The sequence below is a fragment of the Octodon degus genome, unplaced genomic scaffold (assembly GCF_000260255.1).
Source record: "Octodon degus isolate 3935 unplaced genomic scaffold, OctDeg1.0 scaffold00140, whole genome shotgun sequence".
Classification (NCBI taxonomy): Eukaryota; Metazoa; Chordata; class Mammalia; order Rodentia; family Octodontidae; genus Octodon; species Octodon degus.
The window spans coordinates 4,669,543-4,688,270 of NW_004524716.1; the positions used below are offsets into that span (position 1 = coordinate 4,669,543).

At 38.3% G+C, this 18,728-nt stretch overlaps 1 protein-coding gene across 1 annotated transcript in view; it reads right to left on the minus strand.

Annotated features, from left to right (window-relative positions):
- Window positions 1–18,728, minus strand: part of Magi3 (membrane associated guanylate kinase, WW and PDZ domain containing 3) — a 253,253-nt gene that overhangs the window by 78,623 nt on the left and 155,902 nt on the right. Inside the window, exon 3 of the mRNA XM_004641696.2 lies at window positions 939–1,058. Within this exon, the coding sequence (XP_004641753.1) occupies window positions 939–1,058 (120 nt within the window). The remainder of the gene's footprint in view (window positions 1–938; window positions 1,059–18,728) is intronic.

The following is an 18,728-nucleotide window of genomic DNA, read 5'->3' on the forward strand; positions in this document are numbered from 1 at the left end:
GGGACAGAAAAGGAGAGTGCTGTGGAAGCGGCCACAGATGAAGAATGACTAGACCTAGCAGCTGGCTCTTAAGTGAAATGTAAAAGCAAGAAGGAACTGATGATGATGCCACTGTGCCGAGCTCATGGTGCTGCTGCAAAGAGAAATTATGAAAAATTAACTCTTTGGAAAGAATATATTCATATGCAGATATGTGGAATTCAAGGCTAGATATTTAATGAATTAGCTCTAGGCACTAAAGATAAAATCAAGGCAGAAAGACATGATTGTGCTCACTTCCGCAGCACACATGCTATAAAGGAGAGGCAGGATCCCCACAACCACAGAGCATGTGAAACAGAATTCTAACAGGACGATAAAGCAATGATGGGAAGCAGGGAGTGCTACGGGAGTGGATGAACTGCCAGTGAGAAGCACATTAGATGAGGAGAAGAAATAGAAATCTACAGTCTTCTTGAAATGACTTGAAATTGATCATCAATTTATACCCTTTAGAATCAAGCGGGCAGTAAAAACAGATGAAAAGCAAACCAATCATTCTGTTTTTGTGGTCTTTTTTCCTCCAACCTATATATTTTTTCTCCAAGACAGTCAATGTACATACAGGTCTTTAAAGTGCACGCATTTTGGATTCCCATCCACAAACAGAAAGCAATCAACACGGACCTGTTGAATTCAGATGATGAATGTAACTCACTACGAAATATGCAAACTAGCTAGTTTGAAACTTTAGTATATGCTTAACAACCAACTTTGTAAGGTGGCAGAATTCGAGCTATTATTTAATCTCATTTTAGTCAGTAAACAATAAATTTCCTAATCAAAAAGAAAATCCTAAGAACTCATTCAAATATGGTATTTTCCAGATCAAATTTCCCCTGCAGTAATTCTAGTCATCTGGATAGTGTTCTGGGTGTGAGTAATGTTCAGGGACATACCATCGTAAGTTCCACTTTCTAATAGTGCTCCACTCTCTTCCAGTGCTTTGAACTGTTCAACAGAAATGAAATTATAGTCCACCCCTGGAACTTCCCCTTCCCTGGGGGCCCTTGTAGTGCCTAAGGAAAAAAGAAAAAAAGGTTGTAAAGTGCTTTCGAACTGACAAAATATTTAGAGTAATAGAAAATTCAGCCTATACAGAACACATGGGAGACACAGACTACTGAATATATTGCTAAAATGAAAAATCTATAGACAATTTAACATTACCGGACAGTAGGATAAAATGTAGAATGAACACATATACTTTCATAAAATCTACAAATAGGCATGAAATACAAAACTACAAAAATCCCAAAATAACTTTAGTGCCAAAGATAACTAAACTTCCCAAGACATAATAGTTAATTCTTTTAAAACCTCAATTATTTAACATCAAAATGGAAAATTAAATACACCAATAAGAAACTTTAGTTTTTCTTTACAAATTTATTATGGCATAACTGACAAACAATTGCATATATTTTTGGAGTTCAATTTTTTTCTTTTTTGTCTTTTTTCGGTACTGGGAATTGAACTCAGGATCTCATTCTTGCCAGGCTGGTGCTGTGCCACTGAGCCGTATTTCTAGCCCATTGCTGTTCCATCTCATGTGCTGACATATGCATGCAGTTTGAAAGAAGACAGATTTTTTTTTTTTTTTTAAACTATGTGCCTTACACATACTAGGCAAACACTTAACTCCATCTTCAACCCTAGACTTCATTATTTTTTGGCTGGCTCAGTCTGTCCTAAGGGCAGGTCTAGGGATGGAACTGCGGTATCCTGGGCCTGCCCACATTTGCATAAGCAGGCGCTGAAACAACTGAGCTAATCAGGCCCCCCAGACGTCATTTTTAGGTAATTATCCTATGTACATTTTCCTTTACTAGCACAAATGCAAACTTACATCTACTTACTAACATGAAAGAAAACAGAGAAACATTTTTAAATTTAATTTTTAGAAAATTTGTATTTTTATTAAGACATGTTTGCAGTACATAATGATTACATTCATCATTAGGAGTTGAAATATAACACATCTTAATTCTTCTTTTTTAATCTCCCATCTCTTTGTCCCTTTCTCTTTTGAAAAGATCTATCAGCCTGTTACTATTATCTATTTTTTATTTTGGTCTTATTGAGATTTCTCATACAAGAGAAATTATATGGCACATAAGCCTGTGTCTGATTTATTCCACTTAACTGCTGGTCTCAAGATGCATCCATTTTCCTATAATTGACTAAAGTTTATCCTTCTTTATGGCAGAGTAGTAGACCACTATGTATAAAAACCACTTTCTTTGTTCATCTTTTGATGGAAAAACCATTATATGCATTCTTTTAAGCGAACTTTATTTTAAATCCTGGACAAATGTTAATTATGAAGTTTTTCACACTAATGAATAAAAAGCTTAAATTACCTATTCATATAGTACTTCTGAGATATTACTGTCTTTAAAAGATTCCAAAAAACTAAGCAGTAAGTAAACTTATATAAAAGTGACTACAGTAATAGATCATTAAAATTTTCTATAATAAGGGATTTCTGATCCAAGGTACAAATTCAGGGTATGGCAATATTGCTACATTTCACTGACTTTTATTAAATAAGAATCCATTGTTGCTATGAACTGCCATTTGCAATGTCATTTCAAATGCTACACAATATAAAAAGGATACAGGGTTTTAGGAGCCTGAGACAGGACAGCAAGTCCTGTGCAAGGACAATTCCCAGCTCGGTCGCCCCACGTGGGGCTGAGAGTCAGTCAGTCTTGAGCTTCTTCCTCCATTTCACATGTAGCCAACAAACCTAGCTGATTCTACCTCAAAACCCTTCTCATCATTCCCACCCAATTCACATTATTATCTACTAACTTCACTGCTGGACTCAGCCCTTGCCTCTCCCTAGCTATATCTCCCACCAAACTGTGGCTGGCAGCATTTTGTGTGTGTGTGTGTGTGTGTGTGTGTGTGTGTGTGTGTATGTGGAACCAGGGATTGAACTCAGGCCCTTGAGCTTGCCAGGCAAACACTTATTCTACTGAGCCATCTCCCCAGCCCATTGGTTGGCAGCATTTCTAAAGCAACAATTAAAAAAAAAAAAATCTCTCTCTAAACTCCTTATGAGCTTCCTAAGATCCTCGGCAAAAGGTCCACACTCTGCAATGCAGTCACAAGGCCCTTGGCAGCCCAGGCCCTGGCCACCTCACCACCACCTTTCTTGCCTCACCTTCCACATTCCAAGATTTAGTCAAAAGAGATGTTTCTTAATTCTCTTACTGTTCCTTACACTCCTTGGCTCCAATAAATGAATCCTTTCCTTAGAAGACTTCCTGTCCTCTTACCCATTCTTACTAACTCCTACTTATCCTTCAAGTCTAGGTTTAGAAAGTTTCTTAAGAGAGTCTTCCCTTTTTCTCACTGGCATGTCTTGCATGCTGGAAAGATCTTGCAAGTACTTAATACATGTATCTCTCAAGTTAAGGAAAATTTTAAATGAAACAGCACAGTGCCCAGCAATATAACATCAATTTTCATTATAAATTAATTCATGAGAATCTCCTAATTGCTTCTATTTTTTAGTAGCATTACCTTCTATTATACTTTATAGCATGTAGGAATAAAAGTTGATAATAATACATCAATGATTGTGATTTAAAATAACAGTGGTTAGGCCAGCAATCTATACAAGACTGTACTGAACTTTTCCCCTCACTTCCTAACCCAATTATTCTAAAAATGAACTTTTAAAAAAATCAGAAAGGACACAAAATAGGAAAAACTAAGTTTTCTTAGCATGTTATTTTATTTTTAATTTTTTGCTTCCCATATGCTGACCAAACTACATTGTTTAATTGCCTAAGTTAACAACTTTTAGCTTCATATTAAATAAAAATTAACTTCAGGAAATACATTCTATGGTTAACATAATTTATAGCTGCCTATGATAGCTGGAGAAAACATGGTCATAATATTTCACACCTCATCCCATTAAGAGGTAACACCTGTGGCCTCACTACCAAGTCTAAATTAGATTATGACCGACTCTGATTAATTTAATGAGGCCATGGTATTGTGCGAGTTCAGACATCCAGAGTTCCATCTTCATTCCCCTGGACTGTTCCTGCCATGCTGAAAGGAAGCGCAGGCCAGGTTACTAAACAATTACAGAGCTCCATGGTGCCAGACCCATGACTTAGCCCCTCCAGCTTCTGAGATGCCAGATGCTGGCCCAGCTGAGCCCAGCTAACTCAGAGATGCTCAAGAAATGACAAAGGATCACTATTTTAAGCCACTGATTGTTTGGGGACAGCGTCTCACAATGCAATTCAGGCTGGCCTTGAACTCACTATGTAGCCCAGGCTGGTCTGAAACTCAGGGCAATCTTCCTGGCTCAGCCTACCAAGTGCTGGGATTACAGGCATGTACTACAATGCCTTGCAAGCATTTAAGGTGGTCTTATATGCAACAAAGGCTAAATGAAGTACTATCTAAATAAACTACTATAAAATGTAGTGACTACATAAACACAATCCTTATGGATAGTACCATAAAATGAACATTAGAGTCCAAGCATGGTGGTGCATGCCTGTAATCCCAGTGCTGGGGAGGCTGAAAACAGGAAGATCACTATGACTCTGAGCTGCACCCGTAATTTTAGCACCCAGGATCTGGCAGAAGGACCACTGTGAGCTCGAGGCCAGCCTGGGCTACAAAGTGAGCTCAAGGCTAGCCTGAACTGCACAGTGAGACCCTGTCTCAAAAAGAAAAAAAAAAGTTCTTTCTTCCCTACCCTACTAGGTTCAGCTTTCCTTTATCTTTATATTCCCCTGACTATATATGTTATGTAAAGCTTTCTGCACCTACTCCCTCACTTACTACTATGGCTCTCCTTTTCACATGGAAATTTCTCCAAGAGTTCTGTTCACTGCGGCCTCTGATTCTTCCCCTCTCACTTCCTCCAGATCTCCAGCCGTTCTCACAGACAATCCCCTACAATCAAAGGCTTTCCAAATTGCCTAACTGGATGATCCAGGCTCAGCGACCGACCGCACTACCTGCCCTATGAACACTGACACGAGTAGTCATTCTCCCTTTCTGTTTTAGTCTGAATTATACAGAAAAGTACGTAAAACACATACTTAAAATTCAAGTAATAACAAGCAAATATATCCAGGTAAGGACAAGGAATATTAAGTGAACCCCAGAAGTGTCCTTATGCATCTCGGACCATAACCTCTTGTTCCTTTCATCTGTAGCAGTAACTACCACCCTGATATATGGGATGATTTCCTTTCCCTTCTTATGGCTGTAATGTATTTCTAAGCAACATAGATTAGTTTTGTCTGGTTTGTACCTTTAAGTCAAGGGAATTATGCAGTATCTATCCCTGGTCTACACAGGGTCGGAAACTTTTGCCAATAGGTTGAATGTATAAAGCTACTTGACTGGGTATGAGCTAGAGTCAAAACACATGGAGAGCCAGGGATGGTAGTACATGCCGTAATCTCAGCACTCGGGAGGTTGAAGCTGGAGGATTGTCACAAGTCTGAGGCCAGCCTGGGCTACATAGTGATTTTAAGGCCAGAGTGAATTAGTGAGATCCTATCTCAAACCACCAACAACTATAAACAAACCCCACCATAAATATTTACTAAAAATTACAGTTAAAAGGTACACTGCCATTAATCCCCCTGAAAATATCCTACCTCACTTCAAACCCTCAGCCCATCATTCCTGCCTCTTTCTGAAGTAGTGTTAAAGTACTCTTTTGTGAGTACCCTTATGCAGCATGACCAAAAATTCTGTGAATGCTGCTGCCAAGTACCATCTAATGGAAAGGCAGCTTGTAAAAATATTACACCGTGTCCTCACCTACCTTGTTCACCAGAACTGGCGCCATGCCACTTCTGGTTTTTCCCTAAAGTCAAAATGCCCATGGAAGGTAAACATGTTGAACAGATTAGGACTGAGGCAGCCACAATAGCACAACTAAAAATATAAAAGAGGAGGAGGATTGATGGCAATGTGTTTTTTTAAATATTCACCATGCATTTCCATCATGCCTTATATATGCCTATGAGATTTTCTTTCTAAATTTTCTTTTCCATATATTTAGGGCTCCAGGGTTGAATATGATTTGTCTTTACTTCATGTAGTTTTGGTCTGGAATGTAACAGTAAGGAGCGATGGTGGGACCTATATGAAGCAACCAAGTCACAGGGCCACCCACATGAAGGGGGGAAAGTAGTTCCTGCAAGAGTGGCTTAGCGATCATGAATGGACTGTTACAGGACGGGCCTGACAGCTCCTTCGCTTTCTGGCACACGAGCATCTTGTCCATATGCCCACTTACCCTTGTGTCACACAGCCTTATTCACAAGCTGAATAGATGCTAGCTCCATGCTCTGGTACTTCCAAATCCATAAACTAAAATATATCTCTTTCTAAGGAAAAAATTACCGTCTTGCATATCCTTTTACAACATAAAACAGACTAAACATTAATCACATAAATTTCATCTGTTATGAAATAAACGGCTTTTCAAAATTTTACTTTTTTATTGAGTTCTGTGGTAGTGATGGTGGTGTGTGTGTGTGTTTTACTGGAGTTTGAGCCCAGAATCTTCTCACTGAGTTACATCTCTAGCACCTAACAACACCCCCACTCCATTTTCTTAAAGAGTCTTGCTAAGTTTTCTGGGCTGGGGTCGAACCTGAGATCCTCCTGCCTCAGCCTCCCACATTGCAGGTATTACAGGCATGTGCCAACATGCCTAGTTGTCTTTCTTTTAACTTATTTGTAGTTCTTCATTTTCTATGTAATATATCATGAAATAGAACTAACAGATTACAAATATATAATTACTTTATCCCTAAGAAAGAAAAAAGGCGGTAATTATGATTGAAAGATTCCAAATATTATTGTCCCAACTGTACAGATATGAAATAATTTAGTATTGATGAAATAGTTTTTAGTATTGAAGTATTGTTCATATATGTGTTGCATGTGGAATACTTCCATAAAGTACAATTTCTTGAAATAGCATGTTCTATATGCACTAAAACTAATATACATTTCAAAGAAAACAAGTCATAGTTGACCTGTAAAAACCTACTGCAAAAAAAAAAAAACCTACTGCAACTTTGTAAACAGAACAATAACAAAATAAAGTCTAAATAAAAATATTAATAGTTTAAAATGTGTTAAATTTCTAATAAAATAATATTGTAAATAAAGTATTTTGCCTTTAAAATTGAAAAGATCACTTCATAGGAAAGGTTATAAAGAAGGACTGAGGCTACTGAGTAAAAACAAGGTGAACTATATGACATACAAGGCTAACACAAAGCACAGGGTCCAACTCAGAAAGAGGCACACTTAGGGGGCCAGGGAGAAGGCTCAGTGGAATAAGCGCTTCCCTGGCAAGCGCAAGAGCCTGAGTTCAATCCCCGGTTCCGCCAAAAAAAAAAGAAAGAGGCACACTGAATACTATTCCTCAGCTGCAACAGTCAGCTGTGTTCATTTACGGCTTATCTGCTTCTACTGGCAGTTTGCTGAGGAAGACAGTGTTGAAAACTAATGCAACCTTGGTTCAGAGGACACTGTTTCTTTGTTTACCAAACATCTATAGAATGATTTGCTTTAGAGAAAAAAAGGGTTGCGGCAGAACAGACATGTTGTGGTCTGAATTTCACCTTTTTAAATAAAAAGTCATCTTTTGAAAATAGAAGTTCTAATATTAATGTAGTCAATTTTATTAATCGTTTCCTTTATAGTTAATAGTTTTTTATGTCTAATTTAGAAGTCCTTCCCATCTTTGCCCTTCACATCTAAGACTGCAGTAAGTACACTATAATAGATTTGGAGGGGCCAGTGAGATAGCTCCATGGACTAAGCGCCTGCTTTGGCAAGCTCAGGCCCACGGTTCAATCCCAAGTCCCCAGTGTGCATGCTGGCCCCACCTCTGGGGCACGCTGAGCTGGGATCAAGTCTGGGTGTGGGGGTGCACATCTGTAACCCCAGAGCTGGGGAGGCTGAAAACAGGAGGGTCACTAAGAGTCTGAGCTGCATAGTGAGACCCCGTACCAAAGACATAAATGGAAAAAAAGAAAAAAAGATTTGGAGGGGAGGAACTAATGAGAGCTAACAGTCCCTATCTCCTTTTGTTCCACATGACACCTCAGCTGGATTTTTAAAGTCAGTTGCTAGCTGTCTGATCAGTCACAGCTTTCTGTTATACAAACATCTATAAAAGAGAAGGTATCTGCTACAAGGCTATTACATTCATTCCATTATTTTAGCATTTTAATTATTCTCATTTCATAACTCTTAATATAGAATATAATAAGTTTATGTATTTGTTTTTTTCTGTTCATAGTCTTCCTATAAATACCACAATCAAGCAAACAAAAGGGAAAGAAAAGTGAAATTAGATTGAATTTGTTAAACAAATTGAGAATTTCTATTTTCACCATACTGAATCCCTAAAGTTTCATTTTCTAATTGTTGATGGTTTGAAATAATTATGGAGATCAATTCGGTCAGTTCAATGAGATATTTAATTACAACAAAAAACACCACATCTAATAGTACAACTGATAAATTTTGGAAACAAACACACCACCCAAACTTTCCTCTGCCCCTATGCAGTCTCATCTCCCATGAAAACTACTGATCTCCTGTCATTATAGTTTTGCCTCTAATAGAGTCCCCTAAGTGAAGTAATATAATACTGATTCTAGTAGTCATGTCTGGGGTCTATAACTTAGCACAATACTTCTAAGATTTACCTATGTTGATCCAATTTCTTTTTGACATATGAGGTCATATCACCAGTGAAAGGAAATAATTTTAATTCTTCTTTTCCAGGTGGGATGATTTCTATTTCTTTTTCTTGTCTGATTACCGTAGCTAGGATTTCCAGTACTGTGTAGCAACAGTGGCAGATGTAGATACCCTTGCCTTATTGCCCAATATTAAAGGAAAAGCTTTGAGTTGTTCCCTCTGGAGTATGATGTTAGCTATGTCTTTTTATATATCGTTTTTATTATGTTGAAGTAGTTTCTATAACACTTGTTGAGTGATTTTTTTTAATCATGCAATGATATTAATTTTTGTCAAATGCTTTTCTGCATGAATTGCAATGTTAATGTGTATACTGACTGATTCATGTGTGGTGGACTAACCTTACATTACAACATAAATCCTCCTGGGAAGATATACAATCTTTTCAATGTGCTACTGAATCAGTTCTGCTGGCATCTGGTTTAAGACTATTGTGCCGGCATTCATCAGGGATGTTAGTTTGTGGTTTTCTTGACTTGTGCTTCATTTTGTTATCAGGGTAATGAATTGGAATGAGTCTGAGTTTCCCTTTCTCTTCCCTACTCTTTGGAACTGTTTTTGATGGACTGTTATTGACTGGTGTTAAATGTTTGGCCTTGGAGGAATACTCTGGTGAAGACATTACGTATTAGTCAGTCATCGGTTAGTAAGGCTCTCTCTCTCTCTCTCTCTCTCTCTCTCTCTCTCTCTCTCTCTCTCTCTCTCCCTTTTTTTCTTTTGAGACAAGAGTCTTGCTCTGTAATTCAAACTCCAGGTGATCCTCCTGCCTCAGCCTCCTGAGTGCTGGGGCTACAGATGCGAGTCACTTTACCTGGCTTGGTTAGTAAGGTTTGCATTACTGTTTCTATTGCCCCAGCAGTTACAGGTCCGTTCAGGTTTTTCAGGATTCAGTCTTGGTAGATTTATGTTTATAGAAACTTATTTCTTTTAGGTTATCTAATTTGTTAGTGAATAACTGTTCTGCGGCATCTGTAAAGTCACTTACATTTGTAATTTAAGACTTCTGAGGATTCTTTGTTCTTACTGTCAATTTTGTTCATCTTTAAAAAAACCCACTTAATGTTAATTTTTTCTATTGTTTTGTTGATCCCTAATTAAATCGGTGCTAATCTTTTTTAATTTTATTGAGAAACAAATAGCAATGAGACAGTTTCAAACCAAACTGGTAGGACAGTTTCAATAATTAACACATTGCAAACATTCTTCCTAGTGGTTAATTGCTGTACAAGATGCAGACTTGATATCCTATTTACAAACACCATTAGAACAAATCGCTCTACTCATTAAGAGAATGTAACTAGATACAAAATGGACATTCATCTGTATGCCCTTTTTTTGGTTAAGTTCCGTTATTTGAATATTATAGGTGTGTAAACTCAGCAAAATATTCTAAGAGTCCAGTGGCCCATAAAAGGGTCTTCCGCTTGACTTCTGTGCTAATCTTATTCTTTCCTTCCTTCTACTCATTTTGGGATTAAGCTTATTCTTTTTCTAGTTTCTTGAGATGTAAAGTTAGGCTGTATATTTGAGATTTTTTTCTTTTTTTAATATAAAAGTTGTCTGCTGTCAACCTCCCTTTTAGGACTGTGTACACTGCACTCCATACGATTTACTATGATGCATCTGCATTTTCACTTGTCTCAAGATGTTTTCTAAATCCCCTGTGAATTCTCCTTTAACACACTGGTATTTAAGAATATTTTATTTAATTTTCACATATTTGAAGACTTTTCTGTTTTCTTTCAGTTAATAATTTCAGTTTTATTCATTTTTGGTTAGAATGATTACTGTATATAATTTAAATCTTAAACTTGTTAAGACCTCTTTTGTGCCCCAACATGTGTCCTATTCTTTTACTGAGTTAAAACCTGTGAGTAGAAATTGGTGGATCACCTGGGAGATATATATTTAATTTTATGGGAAAATGTCAAATTATTGTACCACTTTGCATTCCCACCAACAATATGTAAGTGCTGCACTTGGTTTATGTTACTGCTTCCACATAGGAATTCCCTTCTTGAGTTTCCTAGGGAAAACTTATTTTTTCAAAGCCCTAAGAAAAATCAGTTAGCAGTAAAAAAGGAGCAAAAACTAATTAATGTATAGTTCAGATGTGAGAATTAAATTTTAGCAATTTAACCTATTTATGTTACTGTATTAAAAGAATCAACCTGTATCAACTGGAAGCAAGAAAAGAGCAGGCAACACTGAACAGGAGTATCAAGTCAAGGCTGATGTTTCCAGGACCCAGGACAGAAGCACGGGGGAGAGCAGTAGTCACACTATATTGTTAGTTTTACTAACAACTGTTGCCATGTTTGAAGTGTGTGTGTACGCCCCTATCAGTTAATGTTGGGTCTTTCTTATAAAAACAACATGAATAAGATTATATGCATATTATACTTTATATAAATCCTGTGAGTAGTGTTTCAAGAAATAACAGGTTTGGGAGGTTAAATAAGTCCTTAAATTGGCAGTTTCAACACATGACTCATGCAATGCTGTTAGATTTCTCAATACTATCCAATAACATTCTCTGGCATTTCCCACCGTTCAAGTATTTGCTGTAAGCTTCATACTTTCTGAACACTTTAACAGAAAAAATATTTTGAAGAGAAGAAAATGTAGAACACTCCAATGTGAAATTAGAAACTGATCTAAAACTTGAAGTAAAAGCAATGTAGATTTCAAGGCAAAACCAAATTTTAAAAGAAACATCCAAAATATTTTTATTCTTAAAAAGAACACAAGGGGCTGGTAAATAGCTCAGTGGACTGAAACGCCTGCTTAGGCAAGGGCAGGGACAGGCTTTGATCCCCGGCACCACATGCCACAACAGTCCTGGCTCCAGGGTGGGCTGAGGCGGCCACAGAGTCGGCGTGTACTGACACATGTCTGTAATCCCAGCGCTGGAAAGGCTGAAGGCAGGAGGATCACTAAGAGTCCAAGCTGCACAGTGAGACCCTGAGACAACCAAACTCACAGAAGAAGAAGGAGGAGGAGAAAGAAGAAGAGAAGGAGGATGAGGAAGAGGAGAAGGAGGAAGAGGAGGAGACGATGATGATAATGTTGTAGGATGCAATATACATCCTAATGTCTAATATGAAGATGCTTTCAGATACATGCTTAGCAACTTATGAATGTCAATGCAAAATGACAGCAACTTTTTCTATGTCTGGAATATTTGTCACCAAAGACACCATGAGATGATGCCATTGATGCTTTTTGTGCATTAAAATTTTATTTTAGAAGTGAAAAATTCAAGTACCAAACATGTTTATCATTATCTTTCAAAAATGTAAATGATATTCATTTGGCATTTATTTTGTGCTAATATTTCCTTTAAAGATGTCTGTTATCAGATGTCTGTGTCAGGTAGAGATAATTTTAAAACGTCATTAAAATCTTGCTATTGGAAAAAAATATGCACTGATCTTCCCTCCCATAAAATTGTGAAACTAGGGATGGCAGGAAAAGGGTGATGAAAGGTGAAAATCATCCAGGTATGTTACGTCCATGTATGAATCTGACAAAATGAGACCCACTGATCTGTATAAACTATTGAAAAAGTGAAAAAAAAAATCTTACTCTTCTATAATACTAACAAACCACTTGATTTCACCTTGCTCTTTTTCTTGTTGCAAGACAGCCCACACCACCGCGCACATGCGCAGCCCGCACTACTGTCCAGCAGCCGAGCACAGCAGTCAGCTGGGCTCTCGGCATGTCTTCAGTCAAGCACAGGTGACAGCGTGAGTAAACTGGGATGCCGTGGCTTGTCATGACTTGCAAGCACCCTTCTGCTCACTGCAACAAATTCAGTCCGAGGCTCAAGGCCAAAACACAACCAAAACCAACCTCAAAACTCCCTCTAAGAAGATCTGTCTCCTGTGATCACTATCCTCACCAAGTCTGTGTCAGTCAGAATGCAGATAGGAGAGGGAAATCCTATGTAATCTGAACAGGGAATGTTTAAAGAATTATTAAGTACAGGGAACTAACTGTAAATAAAAGAGAACTTTAACAATGAGAAAAGATGACTTTAAAAATACCACTGCAGGGCCGGGGAGATAGCTCAGTAGGATAAGTACTTGCCTGGCAAGCGCAGGGTCCTGAGTTCAATCCCCAGTACCACAAACAAACAAACAAACAAACAACAACAACAACAACAAAAAACACCATAGCATTGAGGGAGATAACAAAGTGGTGAACAAACTTGGAAGGGAGGCACCCTGTCAAAATCTGGGCTCAGAAAGCATGTTTACAGTCCACCGGCTGATGAGGAATCCTGCTGGGTTGGCTGCTTGTGGGTCAAGGCTGGCAGGCTGAGAACTAACTGGTTGGGAACTGATGGAATTCACCAGCAAGCTGCCCGTGGTGGTGGTGGTAGTGGTGGATAAGTGAATGTTTTGAATTTAATAGAAAAGTATTTGGAACAGTGGCCACGCTTACCAGAAACCCTACGGAAAGCTGTTGGGAGGGACTGTTGATATCTAGGAAGTTAGCAGGTCTACCGGAGAAAGTCGTGATGGCATCCACATGAGGCGCTACGCTGGTTGCAGAGAAGCTAACTGCCTCCTGCATGTGTGCCACCAAACTCACCACTGGGAGGCGGACTGCTAGGGTACTGCCGAAACCTCAGTATCTTTTCCCAAGGCAGGAACAGAAAGAAAGGCATGCTGCAATCAGACCTAGAAGGGCCTTCTTTCCCAATATCCTTCCTGCGCCCTCTACCGACAACGCATAACATTGTACTAGTGGGCAAGAGACAAATGCTCCAGGAGTGCACAAGCAACCAAAAACTAATAGATTTGGGGCCGGCCAAATAGCTCAGCGGATTAAAGCGACTGCTTAGGCAGACATAGCGGCCGGGATTCGATCCGCATGCAGTGCTGTCCGTCCCTGGGGCATGCTGAGACAGCGAATGAGACTAGCAAAGTGGCACAGGCCTGTGATCTCGGCTCTTTGGAGGCTGAACACGGGTGGATCACTACAAGTCTGAAATACGTGGTGAGACCTTGTAGACCTTATACTTAAAAAAAAAAAAAAAGAAAAAAAAAGAAAAGAAAAAGAATAGATTTGAAGGCAAGGGGCAATAAGCAGTAAATGGCAGACTCGTTTGCTGACAGACTATCATGAATGGAAGACATGGGAATTAAATTTGGTTAAAACTTCTTTTCATCTAAGATGATTACAGTTTTTTCCTCTAGCCATTTACAATATTAATTTTTAAAAATGTATTTTAACAACATTAATTTTCAAATGGCACACCAACCTTGCATTTTTTAATTTTTAAAATTTATTTATTTGGTACAGGGTCTCACTACATAACTTGGACTCACAGTGATCCTCCTGTCTCCGCCTCCCCAGCACTGGGATTCTAGGCATGTACCACTACACCAGGGTTCTGGGGTTTGCAGGGCATGCGGTACTGGGGATCGAACCTGGGTCCTTATACTTGCCAGGCAGGTGTTTGGACCTCCAAGCTACTGCCCCAGCCCCACCAACCTTGCATTTATGGGGCAAGTCCCATTTGTTCATAATGTATTATCCATTTATATACTGGTATCTATTGACTTGCCAAAATATTTCTAAGCATTTTCAATCCTTCCTAAGAGATTGAAAGGGGTGAAAATTATCAAAGTAATGTCCCTGCTCATGGAGTTTTGGGTCCAAAATTATTCTTTTGAAGTTTTTTTTTTCTGGTTTTAGAATTAGAACGATACTCAATTCCCAGAATGAATTAAGAAGTGAGCTCTCTATTTTCTAGAAGAGTTTGTGTAGAATTAATATTATTTCTTAAATATTCACAACAGTTTTTTGTGGGAAAGCTGCAAACAATAAATTCAACTTCTTTAATAGATCACTTATTTCTTCTTGAGTAAGCACTGGTAGTACTTTGTCTTCCAAGAAATCTGTTTTGTAAGAAAATCTATACACCTTGAGACCATAATGTTAATCAGACACACAAGCCTAAATATCACATATTTCTCTTATATGAGAAACCCAAAATATAAATGGGCAAAATAAAAGATATCAGGATCTTTCCTATTATGGAGATATACAGAGATAGATCTTTTTCAAATGGGAAGGGGTTCAAAGAGATGGGGGAGGAGGGGAGGGAGAGGAATGAAGAAAGAAAGTGGGTGTGCCATATGTACGCACCACCTCCACCCAGGAGCGCACACACTGTGTACTGCAAACATGTGCTAATAAGAAACGTGTTCATTTAATCTGAGTTGCTGAGTTTGGTGGCATAAAGCTGTTCAGAATATTCCTTATTATCCACTTAATACCTGTAAGAGTTTTAGTTATGCATTCTCTTTCATTACTGCTATTATTAATTTCTATTTTCTCTCTTTTGAAAAAAAAATCCTGAGCAGTTTGAGTAGGCATCTGCAAATTTTTTTTGAAGTCTGTAAATTTCAATGATCTCAAAGAATCAGCTTTGGGTTTCACTGATGTTTCTCTATTTTGTACTTCACTGATTTGGCCGTTATCTTTACTTCCTTCCTGCTCAATTTTGCCTTACTCTGCTCTTCCTGCTTTAGACTGTTAAGGTAAAAGTTTGTATCACTGACTTGAGAGCCTTATTATTTTCTAATATAATTTCCATTTAAACACTGTCTAGGGGCCGGGGAGATGGCTCAGTGGAATAAGCACTTCCCTGGCAAGCACAAGGGCTTGAGTTCAATCCCCGATTCCGCCAAAAATAAAAAAATAAAAAAAAAAACAAAACTCTGTCTAGCTACATTTTCCTGATACACAGGTTATTTAGAAATATGTGATTTAATTTCTAAATATTTAAAGGTTTTCCACATATGGTTTTGCTAATTATCTCATTTAACTGTATTCTAGTCAGAAAATAAATTTTGTATTATTTAATTTTTCTTATACTTACTGAGTTTTGTTTTATACTCCATAATACTACATATGAAAATGTTCCATGTATATTATAAAAAAGTACGTATTCTCCTGTTGTTGGGTAGCATGTTCCAATTAATAGCACTTAGCTAATGTTGGCTGAAAGTTCTGTTTAAGTTTTCTACTTATCTATTTTTTGCTTAATTTTAAAACTAAATAGGAAAGATAATGTTTACCTCAGAAAAAAATGGCTATCATCAAGTAGTCAACCAAAAACAAATGCTGGAGGGGCTGTGGGGAAAAGGGAGCCTTCTCCACTGTTGATGGGAGTGCTGGCTGGTACAACTACTATGGAACTGAGTATGGCGTTTCCTCAAAAAGCTAAGAGTGGAGGTCCTATTCAAGCCAATTATTCCCATTCTGGATATTTTTCCAAAAGAATTAAAAACATCATACCGCAGTGATTTATGTGCACCCATGTTTATAGCCGTGCAATTTGTCACAGCTAAATCTTGGAAACAACTGGGACCCAGCAACTGAGGATGGGATAAAAATGATGTGGTGTTTTTATATAATGAAGTATTACTCAGCTATAAAAAAGACAAACTCAAGGATTTTATAGGTAAATGGATACAACTAGAGACCATACTCTCAAGTGAAATAAATCAGACCTGCATGTACAAATATTGTATTGTCTTGTTAGTGTAACCTGAAAGAGTAAATAAAATCTGAATGGTACAATAGATATTGTGCAAGGGAAAGAATCTATTCAATGGGAAGGGGAAAATGAGATGAGGAAAAGGACAAAAGAAAGAAGAGAAAAAGATACGTACATATGTAGATAGCTTGGATAATTGTACTGCTGATTTCTCCTGGTCTATTAAAAGGAGAATACTTAAATTTCTTTCTTTCCCTTTTTAATTTCTTATCTTGTAATCTAAACTTATCAGGTAATCAAAACAACTAATTTGAAGTTAACATTATGCAATAAAACAACTATTGTTGAATTCCTATTATTTTGTTTAGTGAAATCCTGTATCCTTTTTCTAATGTTTTCTGTTTTGTTTTACCATTTTGTATACTCTTTAAAAAATAAAACGGCTGGCCAAAGGCTGGGGCTTCAATCCCTGGGGCCTGCCATTCCAGCTCCGCCCCTGGGGCGCGCTGAGATGGCAACTGAGACTGGGTGTGGTGGCACCTGCCTGTAATCCCAGCTCTTGGGAGGTTGTAAACAGGCAGATCACTACGAGTCCAGGGTCTGACCTAGTAGTGAGGCCCTGAACACCCTGCAGACCCTTCCCTAAAATACAAATAATAATAATAAATAAAATAAGAACAGGGGTCTGAGGAGATAGCTCAACAGTCTAAATACCTGCTGGCAAGCAAAAGGCCCTGGTTTGATCCCCAGTATCACATGTCGTTTCGGCCCCATAATTGGCCACCGAAACTGGGAGTGGCAGTGTGGCCTGTAATCCTGGTGCTGGGGAGGCTGACACAGAAGGATGGCTACTAGTCCGGGCTGCATAGTGAGATGTGTGTGTGTGTGTGTGTGTGTGTGTGTGTGTGTGTGTATAGCCATGAAGATAGCTCAGTGGCATAAGTGCTGAGTTTGATCTGATACCAAATAATAATAATAGTAATGGTAATAATAATAATGGTAATTTAAAAATTAAAAAAGAAAGGCACTGTTGAAATATTGAGCTATGATTATGAAGGTATCTATTTTCCTTTTCATTTTATGGCTCTTGTCTTCCTTCCCTTTACTTGCAGAATTTCCTTTATTATTTCTTAAGTAGTATTTCTGCTACTTAAAAAGTCCTATACCTATTTGTGTCTGAAAAAAAAATCCTTTCCGGTCATTTCTAAGAGATAGCCTATTTTGTCTACAGAAATCTGGTTCTGCTGGGTGTGGTGGCACATGCCTGTAATCCTAGTCCTAGGGAGGCAGAGACAGGAGGATCCTTGTGAGCTCAAGACCAGCCTGGGCTACAAAGTGAGTTTAAGGCCAGCCTGAACTCCACAGCAAGATCCTGTTTCCAAAAGGAAAAAAAAAAAAAAAGATTTAAATCTAGGTGGCATTTTCTTTTTTTCTTCCACCGTTTAAAAGATGTCATTTGAAGTACTCTAGATGATACTGCTTCAATTGCTAAGTCTTCCGTAACCCTTTACTCCCTTGCAGGTAATATAATTCTTTATTCCTCTCTGGCATTTACATTTTCTCTTGATGGATTTCAGTATTTAAATTATAATATGCCTTAATGTAGCTTTATGGGGTTTTTTTGTTTGGGTTCTTCTGAGCTTCTTCATTTGCAGATTTATAGTTTTCACTAAATGTAGAAAAATCTCACCTACCAATATTCTCCAAATATTTTTTGCCCCCCCCACTTTGGCTTGATTCTGTGCGGTAGGCCAGCACGGACCGGGCCCAGTCCTGTCCTGCCTGTGTGTCAGTGTCTGGAAACAGGTACTAGCTAGCTCTTGTCTAGCTTCCGGTTACTCAAGATAAGGATAAATCCAGTGGCAGTCCTTCCTGGCAGAAATAAAAACCTCCCTCCTCTTAATTGGTTGTAACCAAAGAAGTTCACTTTTCAAGTCTCTTCTCTTTGTGCCTCAGTTTGGTTAGTTTACGCTGCTGTGTGCTCATATGCACTACTCTCGTCCAGCTCCAGCAATCTGAAAAGACTTCACCATTGCTGCAGGCCAGGCTGAGAATGTGTAGGACCAGAATCCACAAGGCCAGACAAAGAGACAATTCTGGGGTCTACATGACTCCAGAAGACTTCTGAGTCCTCATCAGCCTAAGTGGACAGAGCCCTAGGGACACCCATCTTTTGCAGAGGGTCCAGAAAGTGTCTCCAGGTAGTAGATGGAGAAAACCATAGGACTTCTTATGTGTAGTCTTCTTTTTTCTGTCAGGGAGCATAGCCTCAATTGATGTATCTCAAATGACAGAAATGTCTGGCTTTTTCTTTTATCTTGCTGCTCAAATTATCTTAGATTTTTATTGGCAAGCTTCCCTTCAAGTTGACTTCTGT